We start from the raw sequence: 12,744 nt of genomic DNA on the forward strand, positions 1-12,744 counted from the left end.
TAGCATATTGATTTATACTCATGTCTCGTTGAGTCGCATGTGATAATTTTGATATACAATGTATAAGAAAGGGGAAGGAGGCAGAGGGTGTGTATGTAAATGAATGTGTGTGTGTGTGCCTGTTTTGTCTGTGTGTTAAACAGCTTTTAGTTTTTAATATATTCTGCCCTCTTCCTCCTTTTACGTACGTAGGCATCTTATTCGCTGCCTGACAGCTATATGACTCAGGTGGAGGATGCCACAGTTAGAGTCATGGCTATAGACTTCCTGTCACACCATCCACTGCAAAATGGTAATCACTCATTTTGTGCCATGGTTTCACAATTTCCCAGGACACAAGACTGGCTAAAGAGTGAGCGGGTGTGATGTCTGTGGGAGGGAGCTAGGTCCCCAGAGTACTGCAGAGGAAACGGAACAGACAGAAAGGCCAATAATGGCAGTAATGATTCCAAAAGGGGGAGGGGGTGGCATGTGCCAAGGTAAAGTTGCTGTGGTGTGTGTGTGGTCTCTTACGAGGTCTCTGACCAGGGTGGGGCCTTTCTTCTTGCGTAGGTCAGGCATGCTGTCGATGCTGTACAGAACCTCTCCTACCCTGAGCAGGTAAAACAACCTTACTGTTATATACCAGCCAACAAATATACTGTATACCCCTCAGACCTATATTTTGTTGAAGTGAAATGATGATGTCAAGGTGCTCCAGATGTATTTTTTATTGCTATTTTCTTTTAAAACTGGACAATAATGTATGACTAATCTAATAATTATTATATTCTATACATGAAGCTCTTGAGAGGGTGGTCACTTCCTAGCCATACTCATTTGAACAGTGAAACCAAGGTGACCAAGGAGTCCCAAATGTATATATGCAATAAATACTCCACCTGAATGAATGAGTAGCCAGATGTGTATTTGGCTAACTGAGCGTGCATATATTGGGCTGGTTACTTTCAATGCAGCTGCAGTCACACTCTAAAATAAGGTCTGCCATTTACAAATGAGCTGCCAGTCCACATAGGGCACCCAGCAAATCAGTCAATACACACTGGACTGGAGCCAGTGGATGAAACTATCCTCTATTTTAGGAGGAAAATCTGAAAATGTACACTTTACAGTATTACATATTCACAGTAGTGGCAATCATTTATTTATTGATCGTTGTACTACACTAGTGATTATGGCATTTACTGTAAGTATGTAAATCTCATTGTGGTAACTGCACTGAGGTGCCGTGGTAGAGTGGTAGTTACTGTATGTGATCTTTTGTTGTGAGCAGTAATGGGTAACTCACCCTCCTTTACCAAACCACAAGGAATTGGATGTCTCTCCTCGTGCCTGGAGAAAGAGGGGGAAGAGGGAGAGAGAAAAAAGACCAGGAGGAGAGAGGGAGGGAAGAGTACAGTTATATCTGGGAGATTAAAATCTTTCACTTAACGTTTGAAATCTATTTCCTCCATATGCAGAGCATGTCCAGAGTGCACCAGAGGACAGCATTTAGCTGGTAAATTAGATTTTTTTTTGTGGGGGGGGGAGATGCCCCCGAGCCCCCTAACAGGGAAATCAAGACCATCTTCACCACTGATGACTACCTCCGACAACATTCTTAAAGCTGCACTATCTATTCATCTTCCTCTCTCAATGTCTTTTCCTTCTTTCTCCCTCCCTCCCACCCACACCAGCTCTTTCCTGTCATAGAGCTAAATCAGACCTAATAAACTGAAATCACTTCTATAGAGACCTTCTACTAAAGAACCCATTCACAACTCAGAACTTCAGGTGAGTGAACTATCTGTCCAATCAATGACATAAAATGATCAATCAACCACAAAGGAGGAAAGAAAAGCAGCCTTTCTTTGTCCCTCAAGGCCTGGAATTGAGCAGCTCTGCCATAGATCTATATGTGTTATTAAAGCAACAGTCTATGATTCTGAAAACCCCCAGCTATATTCTTCAAGGATCAATGGCTATATATCACTAATTCAAAAGTCAAAACACTGATCTACCAGTTCCAGACTGTAGCATTAACTGAACAGACCGTCACAGCAATCAAATGTACTTTTATCTCGCGCTAGCTACGGCCCCTGTCACACATTCAGACTCCCATCCTCCAGCTCAGGGTCAGAGAATAACCATAGAGAAAGAGAGAGTTGTTACTCATTCAACCTTGGGATTCTGCCTCCCTCATCCGAACTCTGTCTGATTTTATTGAAAGCCAGATTGAATCTGCTCAGGCCCTTCTTAAACCCATAGATTAAGAAAAAATATAATTAATAAATACTGAAAGGAAAATTAATTCCAACTGCATACTGCTTAAAAACATAAACAGGTTTTTAAAAGTAAAATGTTATTGATTGATTTTGCAAGCGTTCACTACAAAAGGTATTGATGGAAAGGTTTCTTGACAATTTCACCTGACTGTAGTTAACGCCTACAAGCTTGGAGATTGTTGAGAGATTGTTACAGTTATAACATCATAATAATGAATGTGCAGAGTATTCAAACCATGAAATTCAAACAAATTAAACATTGTACAAGACAATACAGCATAGTTGTTATGAAGTGAAATTGAAGATTGAAGTGAAAATGTGTGCACCGCAGGACATTAACGAAAAATCATTGGCCAACAAGTCCACCATTCTCTTGAGCAACCAATCATTGTACCCACCTGTCAATCTGCTCCAATCATGGCCGACCAGAGTGCATGTGATTATCGCTATGGCAATGACATGAAACTGGAAAGAAAACAACAAAGTAGTGGGACAAACGAAAAAGGGGGGGGAAGCAAAGTGACAAAACCCACATAAAACATCAAAGCAAGTGTTTATTCGTTCAATTAAAACAGAATGATTAGCAAAATAAAGTGAATAGATGTAAGCAAACTGATAAATCAATCAAACTAAAAGTTCAAATCAAATGTTTTAGCAGTTCCGTGAGACAGAAAGTTCTTTTCCATTCTAAGGGAAAATGTGCACCACCATCTATAGAAAATGTATTTTCAGATCATTTAAAATATTGATTGTATGCTGCGAAACACATTAGGTCCGCACTGCGGTGTCTAAATGTACTTTCAAAATACTCTCGGGAACCCATTCACTCTAGCTTTTGGAGTAAATAATGCATATCACATTCATTTTTCAAAGCTGTGCAGAAAGTACTTAGAGACTTTTAGAATGTTTCTGCTACTGTCCCCTCTTCTTCTCCACACCTGGATGAAGCACTTTGGATGGGACTGGGGTTGGAAACAAGGCTGGTAGGAGTGGGTTGGTAGACTAGATAGGGCCGGGGCTGAATTTAGGGCTGGCGTGTTAGGCAAGAGTTAGGGGATGGGGCTGGGGTTGAAGCTGAGGTTAGGCTTAGGGATGTGGATATGACTGGGGCTGGATCAGGCACAGGGACAGTAGTACACAGGTCTTGGGCCAGTAGTATAGGACTGGGACATGGGAACAAGGTTTGAGTGTGATACTTTACCTCTCGAAGCTGCTGTTGGACCTTGTCGATGATTCGTCGCCAGTTCTCCCTAGCCCTTACGGACGGGTCCACCGGCTCCTTGGGCTCCTCATCTACAGGAGGACTACAAGGATAAGAGCAGGTCTGAGAACAACTCTATATCTGGGGCCGAAATTACCCCTTTGTCCCTATATAGTGCATTACTTTTGAACATTTGTACATTTCTCTACATTTTAGTCATTTAGCAGATGCTCTTATCCAGAGCGACTTAAAGTTCATGCATTCATCTTAAGGTACACTATATATACAAAAGTACGTGGACATCCCATAAGTTAGTGGATTTGGCTCTTTCAACCACACCGTTGTTGACAGGTATATAAAATCGAGCACACAGCCAAGCAATCTCCATAGACAAACATTGGCAGAGCCTTACTGAAGAGCTCAGTGACTTTCAATGTGGCATCATAGACTGCCACCTATCCAACAAGTCAGTTTGTCACATTTCTGCACTGATAGAGCAGACCCAGTCAACTGTAAGTTACTGTTACTGTGAAGAGAAACGTCTAGGAGCAACAACGGCTCAGCCGCGAAGTGGTAGGGCACACAAGCTCACAGAACGGAAATGTCGAGTGCTGTAGCGCATAGAAATCTTCTGTCCTTGGGTGCAACACTCACTACCAAGTTCCAAACTGCCAACGGGAGCAACGTCAGCACAATAACTGTTTGTCGGGAGCTTCATGAAATGGGTTTCCATAGCCGATCAGCTGCACACAAGCCTAAGATCACCATGCGCAATGCCAAGCGTCGGCTCGAGTGGTGTAACGCCCGCCGCCATTGGACTCTGAAGCAGTGGAGTGATTAATCACGCTTCATCATCTGGCAGTCCGTCGGACGAATCTGGTTTTGGCGAATATCAATAAACTGTAAAGTTTGGTGGAGGAGGAACACTGGTCTGGGGCTGTTTTTCATGGTTCAGGTCTCTTAGTTCCAGTGAAGGGAAATCTTAACGCTGCAGCATACAATGACATTCTTGACGATTCTATGCTTCCAACTTTGTGGCAACAGTTTCCTGTTTCAGCATGTCAATGCACTCGTACACAAAGCGAGGTCCATACATAAATTATTTTTCATGATCGGTGTGGAAGAGCATGACTGGCCTGCAACAGAGCCCTGACCTCAACCCCATCAAACACCTTTGGGATGAATTGGAATGCCAACTGTGAGCCAGGCCGAATCACCGAACATCAGTGCCTGACCTCACTAATATTCTCGTGGCTGAATGGAAGCAAACTCCGCAGCAATGTTCCAACATCTCGTGGAAAGCCTTCCCAAAAGAGTGGAGGCTGTTATAGCAGCAAAGGGGGGACCAACTCCATATTAATACCTATGATTTTGGAATGACATGTTTGACGAGTTGGTGTCCACATACTTTTAGATATGTAGTGTAGTTAGGTTAGATAACCACATTTCACAGTTAGCTGCTTTATTGAGGATAAAATGTACTATCAGCAGTCAGTGCTAGCAGGAAAAGACAAGAGCAAGTGTTATTTCAGGAAAGGAAAGTTTTATTATTTTTTTAAATGTGTTTTTAAGAGGAAAGGAGGAGGATACTGTGGGGTTAATCAAGACACTTCGTCAAAACATCCCTGGTCAAAAGTAGTGCACTGGAAGGGAATAGGGGGCCATTTCAGATGCACCCTATGTGCTTTTTCACAGTCCACCCAATATGGTGGCCCAATAAACAAAACCCCTTCTGCGCATGGAGAACAGAAAAAGATTTGAGATGGGGGTTTACCTCTCTGGGAGGGCCTCCTCCTCCTCTACTGGGGTGGGGGGGCGACTCTCGTCATACCGTTGGTCCTCATCTTCCATGGGGTGCTCCTCCTCTGTCGGGGTAGGGGTCCTAATTTTTGGGGGAAGGGGTTTGTCTTCCTCTAGGAGGAGTTGGTCCTCCAGCAGGGGGGTTTGGCATCAGGGCCCTCTGTATGTGCAACAGAGGGAGAGGCAGTGGAGGTGGTCAGCTGAGAGGGGGGGCCAGTGGTTGTGGACTGGGGCCCATGGGAGGTAGTGGCGGGGTGAGATGGGGGGATGGAGGAGGCAGACTGGGGATGGGGTTGTGAAGCTGGAGGGTGAGCCTGAGCAGGTTGGGCAGTAGGGACTCCAGAAGACAGGAAAGACGAGGCCAGGCCTGTTACTGCTGCTGAGAAGGGTTTGGCCATGGAGAAGAAGGACTGGGCTGGGGCAGGGGCTGGCTGGGGATGAGACTGGGCTTGAGGGGCCTGGGTGGATGGCTGTCCCGGGGGCTGTCCTCCTGGAGCCATGCCCGGAGGGTGGGCCAGATTTGGGGCATGGCTGGGCGGTTGGCTGGGTGGCGCCTGCTGTTGATGCAGAGAGGGCTGTTTCTGCAGAGGGGGTCTAGAAGCACCTGGGATGTCCAGTGTGGGGGGTGCCGTGCTGGTGGGGGTAGGGGTGTAGGGGATATCCTCACTGAGGGTCCCATCCAGAAGATAATCCTCATCGTCATATATGTGCCCCTCTCCTTCATTCGCCACCTCTTCCTCATACAGACCACCATCATCCTCCTCATAGATGGCCCCCTCCTCACCCCCATCCTTACTGTAGCCCCCCTCGTCGCTATACGCCCCCATGGTCTCATCGGGGTCCCAGTCAGGAGAACCTTTGCTGTAGCTGACAGAGGAGTGGCAGGAGTGGTAGGAGTCATTCTCATCATAAGGGTCTCGCTCTCTGTATTCCGGGCCGTACACCTCCTCACTCAGCTGGCTGCTGCAGCGACTCAACTCTCCCGACGATGCATAGCTTCCCGTCGGACTGGTTAGGAAGGGGGAGCAAGACAGGGAAATGAAGATAAATGGGGAGAGAGAGAGAGAAGAAAGTGAATGTGGAGAGAGGATGAGAGGCAGGGTGGAGGAACACAGAAGAAACCCACCTGAAAAAAGAAGAAGAAGCAGTAACCAACATGGAGGGACAGACAGAGACTTTCCCAAGGTACACAATGTCCAGAGCATCCCTGAGCAATAGTAAAACGCTCTGCTATAACACCTGACCGTAAAGGTAAAACTGATGGTTAATCAATGAGAGTTAATTGTGACAGCAGTATCAGACAGAGATAAATAAAATAAGGGAAATAGGGAGAGAGAGAGAGAAATAAATAAGAGCAGAACAGAAAGGTGAGGGGCCTCCAGAAACCTGACAAATTACTAAGAACACGCATCCTCACAGGGAGCAAAGACAGGAGTATTTGCAGTATACTCCATGTTAAATTAAGCTATTAATTGTTTTTTAGAGAGAGGGAGAAGGTGCAAGAGGGGGTGAGCAGAGAAGAGAGAAATGTAAAGGAAAGGATACAGACACACCTATAAACACTCACTGGCCATGTCCGATACAAACATTCTTTCCAATTGACCTCCACTGTAAAAGAGCCAACTTCTTCGTCGAGTTGGGGTTATACAGAAATAACTAAACATACCGAAGAGCTGCTCTGTTGTTCAATGTAAGTACCAGTCAAAAGTTTGGACAGCTTCTCATTGAAGGGTTTTTATTTATTTTTACTATTGTAGAATAACAATGAAGACATCAAAACTATGAAATAACACATATGGATTCATGTAGTAACCAAAAAAGTGTTAAATCAAAATATACTTTATATTTGAGATTCTTCAAAGTATCTACCCCTATTTGGTAAAAGACCATGTCCATATTATGGCAAGAACAGCTCAAATAAGCAAAAGAGAAACGACAGTACATCATTACTTTAAGACATGAAGGTCAGTCAATCTGGAAAATTTCAAGAACTTTGATAGTTTCATGAAGTGCAGTCGCAAATATCATCAATCGCTATGATGAAACTGGCTCTCATGAGGACCACCACAGGAAAGCAAAACCCAGAGTTACCTCTTCTGCAGAGAAAATGTTAGAGAGTTACCAGCCTCAGAAATTGCTGCCCAAATAAATGCTTCACAGAGTTCAAGTAACAGACACATCTCAACATCATGGTCGAATTGCTGCAAAGAAACCACTACTAAAAGGACACCAATAAGAAGAAGAATACTTGCTTGCGCCAAGAAACACGAGCAATGGACAGGATTAGAAAGGATTAGAAATCTGCCGTTTGGTCTGTGGAGTCCAAATTGGAGATTTTTGATTCCAACCGCCATGTCTTTGTGAAATGCAGAGTAGGTGAACAGATGATCTCCGCATGCATGGTTCCCACCGTGAAGCATGGAGGAGGTGGTGTGAATGTGTGCTTTGCTGGTGTCACTGTGATTTATTTAGAATTCAAGGCACACTTAACCAGCATGGCTAACACAGCATTCTGCAGCGATATGCCATCACAAATGGTTGGTGCTTAGTGGGACTATCGTTTGTTTTTCAACAGGACAATGAACCAACACACCTCGTGCAAATTCCGCGATGCAGAAAATCCGACCACAACTCCATCTCTCTCCTACCGTCCTATAGGCAGAAACTGAAACAGGATATACCCATTACTAGAACCATTCAACGCTGGTCTGACCAATCGGAATCCATGCTTCAAGATTGTTTTGATCACGCGGACTGGGAAATGTTCTGGGCAGCCTCAGACAATAACCTTGATCTATACGCTGACTTTGTGAGTGAGTAAATAAGGAAGTGCATTGGAGGAGATGTACCCACTGTGAAACCTACCCTAACAAAAAACCATGGATGATGGCTGCATTCGAGCAAAACTGAAAGCGCGAAACACCGCATTTAACCATTGAAAGAGGACTGGGAATATGGCCGAATATAAACAGTGTAGTTATTCCCTCCACAAGGCAATAAAACAAGCAAAATATTGGTACAGGGACAAAGTGGAGTCGCAATTTAATGGCTCAGACACAAAACGTACAGTGCCTTGCGAAAGTATTCGGCCCCCTTGAACTTTGCGACCTTTTGCCACATTTCAGGCTTCAAACATAAAGATATAAAACTGTATTTTTTTGTGAAGAATCAACAACAAGTGGGACAATCATGAAGTAGAACGACATTTATTGGATATTTCAAACTTTTTTAACAAATCAAAAACTGAAAAATTGGGCGTGCAAAATTATTCTGCATACGTTTATGCATACGTTTATACTAAATAGTATGTAGTACATTAGTACACAGTATTTCGTTTCGGAAAGTAGTAGGCAAGCCACATTTCAGACATGGCTGCACGCACACACACACACACACAAATTGACCATGAGATTGTTTGTTGAATAATGCATGAAGAAGCAGCGAGAGAGAGAGACAGGCCAGGGAACTCAGTCAGGGAACCAAGTCAGGGAACCCAGGCAGGGGAGTGTGTCTTTTCCTCAGCCCGAGGGGAGCAGGCCTGCACAGCAAGCACTGAGCTGGAGCAGGAGATCAAGCGGCAAACAAATAGAGGGGAGTAGGACAACACACACCTGTAGTCGAGGGGTTCACAGCTGTTAGAGGGGGGGTAGGAGGAGGGGCGGTTCTGCTGGTCTCTGATGGGGTACTGGTGGACGGAGGCATTGGGCTGGGACGTGGTGTAGTAAGGAGGAGGGATGCCATTACTGGTCTCACTGCGATAGTCACTGTCTCTGTCATCCACAGCACTGTCTGGGTCCTCATCTGGAGGGGAGGGGGGGTGGAGAACACGATCAATCAATTATTATTCAATTAAATCAGGGCCCTGACCAAGGCCCTTTTCCCCCGGTCCAAAATTCTCCCATTTAAAAATGATGGAGGCCACTGTGTTTTGGGGGACCGTCAATGCTGCACAGATCTGGTACCCTTCTCCAGATTGGTGCCTGGGCACAATCCTGTCTCAGAGCCCTACGGACAATTCCTTCGACCTCTTGGCTTGTTTTTGCACTGTCAACTGTGGAACATTATATAGACGGCTGTGGGTGCCTTTCCAATTCATGTCCAATCAACTGAATTTACCACAGGTGGACTCCAATCAAGTTGTAGAAACATGTCAAGTATGATCAATGGAAACAGGATGTACCTGTGCTCAATTTCAAGTCTCATAGCAAAGTGTCTGAATACTTATGTACATAAGATATTTCTGTTTTGAATGTTTTACAAATTTTCAAACACTTCTAAAAACCTGTTTTCGCTTTGTCATTACGGGTTATTGTGTGTAGATTGATGAGATTTTTATTTTATTTAATACATTTTAGAATAAGGCTGTAAAGTAACAAAATGTGAAAAAAGGGAAGAGGTCAGAATACTTTCCGAATGCACTGTATGTGAAAATGGTGAGTTTATGTTTTGTAGTAAAAACGATAGAGGAAGATAACATTTCCAATGACATCAGTGTGCATCGTGTGATTATGACCAATTGTGAGTAGGCATTTCCTACTAATTGGTTGATGCGCCATTTTCATATACAGTGGGGAAAAAAAGTATTTAGTCAGCCACCAATTGTGCAAGTTCTCCCACTTAAAAAGACAGACAGACAAAATGACAGACAAAATGAGAAAAAAAAAATCACATTGTAGGATTTTTTATTAATTTATTTGTAAATTATGGTGGAAAATAAGTATTTGGTCAATAACAAAAGTTTGTCTTAATACTTTGTTATATACACTTTTTTGGCAATGACAGAGGTCAAACGTTTTCTGTAAGTCTTCACAAGGTTTTCACACACTGTTGCTGGTATTTTGGCTCATTCATCCATGCAGATCTCCTCTAGATCAGGGGTGTTTTGGGGCTGTTGCTGGGCAACACTGACTTTCAACTCCCTCCAAAGATTTTCTATGGGGTTGAGATCTGGAAACTGGCTAGGTCACTCCAGGACCTTGAAATGCTTCTTACGAAGCCACTCCTTCGTTGCCCGGGCGGTGTGTTTGGGATCATTGTCATGCTGAAAGACCCAGCCACGTTTCATCTTCAATGCCCTTGCTGATGGAAGGAGGTTTTCACTCAATATCTCACAATACATGGCCCCATTCATTCTTTCCTTTACACGGATCAGTCGTCCTGGTCCCTTTGCAGAAAAACAGCCCCAAGGCATGATGTTTCCACCCCCATGTTTCACAGTAGGTATGGTGTTCTTTGGATGCAACTCAGCATTCTTTGTCCTCCAAACACGACGATTTGAGTTTTTACCAAAAAGTTCTATTTTGGTTTCATCTGACCATATGACATCCTCCCAATCTTCTTCTGGATTATACAAATGCTCTCTAGCAAACTTCAGACGGGCCTGGACATGTACTGGCTTAAGCAGGGGGACAGGTCTGGCACTGCAGTATTTGAGTCCCTGGCAGCGTAGTGTGTTACCGATGGTAGGCTTTGTTACTTTTGTCCAAGCTCTCTGCAGGTCATTCACTAGGTCCCCCCGTGTGGTTCTGGGATTTTTGCTCACCGTTCTTGTGATCATTTTGACCCCACGGGGTGAGATCTTACGTGGAGCCCCAGATCGAGGGAGATTATCAGTGGTCTTGTATGTCTTCCATTTCCTAATAATTGCCCCACAGTTGATTTCTTCAAACCAGGCTGCTTACCTATTGCAGATTCAGTCTTCCCAGCCTGGTGCAGGTCTACAATTTTGTTTCTAGTGTCCTTTGAAAGCTCTTTGGTCTTGGCCATAGCGGAGTTTGGAGTGTGACTGTTTGAGGTCGTGGACAGGTGTCTTTTATACTGATAACATGTTCAAACAGGTGCCATTAATACAGGTAACGAGTGGAGGACAGAGGAGCCTCTTAAAGAAGAGGCAGGTCTGTGAGAGCCAGAAATCTTGCTTGTTTGTAAGTGACCAAATACTTATTTTCCACCATAATTTGCAAATAAATTCATAAAAATTCCTACAATGTTATTTTTTTCTCTTTTTCTCATTTTGTCTGTCATAGTTGAAGTGTACCTATGATGAAAATTACAGGCCTCTCATCTTTTTAAGTGGGAGAACTTGCACAATTGGTGGCTGACTAAATACTTTTTTGCCCCACTGTATGTTGATGTTGGTGTGGTGATGATGAATATGAAGATGAAAAATTGTGAAATGTCCCATTAAGGGTACTCACTTTGTTGGTCTCCCCACAGACTCCAGTTACCTACAAAGAAACATAACGTTTTGAGAAGGATTCTGTCTTAATTATGAAACATTAGGAATATGATTGTCACACCCTGACCTGTTTCACCTGTCTTTGTGATTGTCTCCACCCACCTCCTGGTGTCAACTGTTTTCCTCATTAGTCCGTGGGTACTTATTCCTGTGTTCCCTGCTGGTCTGTTGTCAGTTCATCAAGTCAACCAGCATGGTTTTTTCAGTTCTACTGCTTTTTCCTCTCTTTTGCTAGTCCTCCCGGTTGTGGCCCTTGCCTGTCTGGACTCTGAACCCTGACTATTCTGCCTGCCCTGACCTCGAGCCTGCCTGCCACTCTGTACCTCCTGGCCTCTGACCTGGTTTTGATCTTTTGCCTGTCCACGACCACTCTTACCTACTGCTTGGATTATAATAAATATCAGAGACTTAAACCATCTGCCTCCCATGTCTGATTCTGGGTCTCGCCTTGTGCCCTTATAATGATAATTTCATGGGTTTCAGAACACTTTAATTGAACGGTTTACACCAGGGGTCCCAGCCGTGGGTCGATTTTTCCTTCAGCAGATGGTCGGTGGGCCGGAACATAGTTATAAATCATTTGTACACTGCAAATTGACCGCAAGAATCCCAAACAGATATAGTATTTGACAAAAACAGAATGATTTCTAACCTTGATTACATTGGTATACGATCACATAGGCAACTGTATTTATGCTTGGGAATACTTGGGAACAGATTGCCTAAATTAAAATCAATTTGAGCTTTTCTTGGTGAACAAATTGTAGGTGAACAAATTACAGGCCACCTATTGGGGATGGCTGGTGTACACTGTCTTACTACTGTTATTGTATGGTGTGCTGAAAGGGAACCTTTGGCTGAAGAGTGCCATGCATTGTTAGAGCCATAGCCCAGTGTGTCTGCCTGCCCCCCCCCCAGAGCTGTGTCACCACGCTCAGTAGACTTTGACACCACCAGAAACTCCGCATCCAGTGCCTCTGTACACTGAACTGACAGGGTGATATTGAATAGTTGACTCATTGGTTAATCGCTAACACCCGTCTATCAGACAAGCCCAGTGATTGGTGGATTACTCACAGCACTGTGTCCCTGGGACAGGAAGTGGTCGCTCCTGGTCTTCTTGGTATGGGTACTGGTTAGTTATCTGAAATACATACACACGTAAGTCATTCTACTGTGCAAAGCCCGAGGTGTACCAGTAATGCTTCCCAACTCTAACCACATATAATCCTCTCACACCT

At 44.2% G+C, this 12,744-nt stretch overlaps 1 protein-coding gene across 1 annotated transcript in view; it reads right to left on the bottom strand.

Annotated features, from left to right (window-relative positions):
* Positions 1 to 12,744, bottom strand: part of LOC135558264 (protein unc-13 homolog A-like) — a 47,115-nt gene that overhangs the window by 33,015 nt on the left and 1,356 nt on the right. Inside the window, 8 exon segments of the mRNA XM_064991984.1 lie at positions 514 to 592; positions 1,289 to 1,332; positions 3,466 to 3,568; positions 5,240 to 5,402; positions 5,405 to 6,273; positions 8,868 to 9,066; positions 11,463 to 11,492; positions 12,581 to 12,647. Of these exon segments, the coding sequence (XP_064848056.1) occupies positions 514 to 592; positions 1,289 to 1,332; positions 3,466 to 3,568; positions 5,240 to 5,402; positions 5,405 to 6,273; positions 8,868 to 9,066; positions 11,463 to 11,492; positions 12,581 to 12,647 (1,554 nt within the window).

This window comes from Oncorhynchus masou, chromosome 17 (genome assembly GCF_036934945.1).
Source record: "Oncorhynchus masou masou isolate Uvic2021 chromosome 17, UVic_Omas_1.1, whole genome shotgun sequence".
NCBI classification, from domain to species: domain Eukaryota; kingdom Metazoa; phylum Chordata; class Actinopteri; order Salmoniformes; family Salmonidae; genus Oncorhynchus; species Oncorhynchus masou.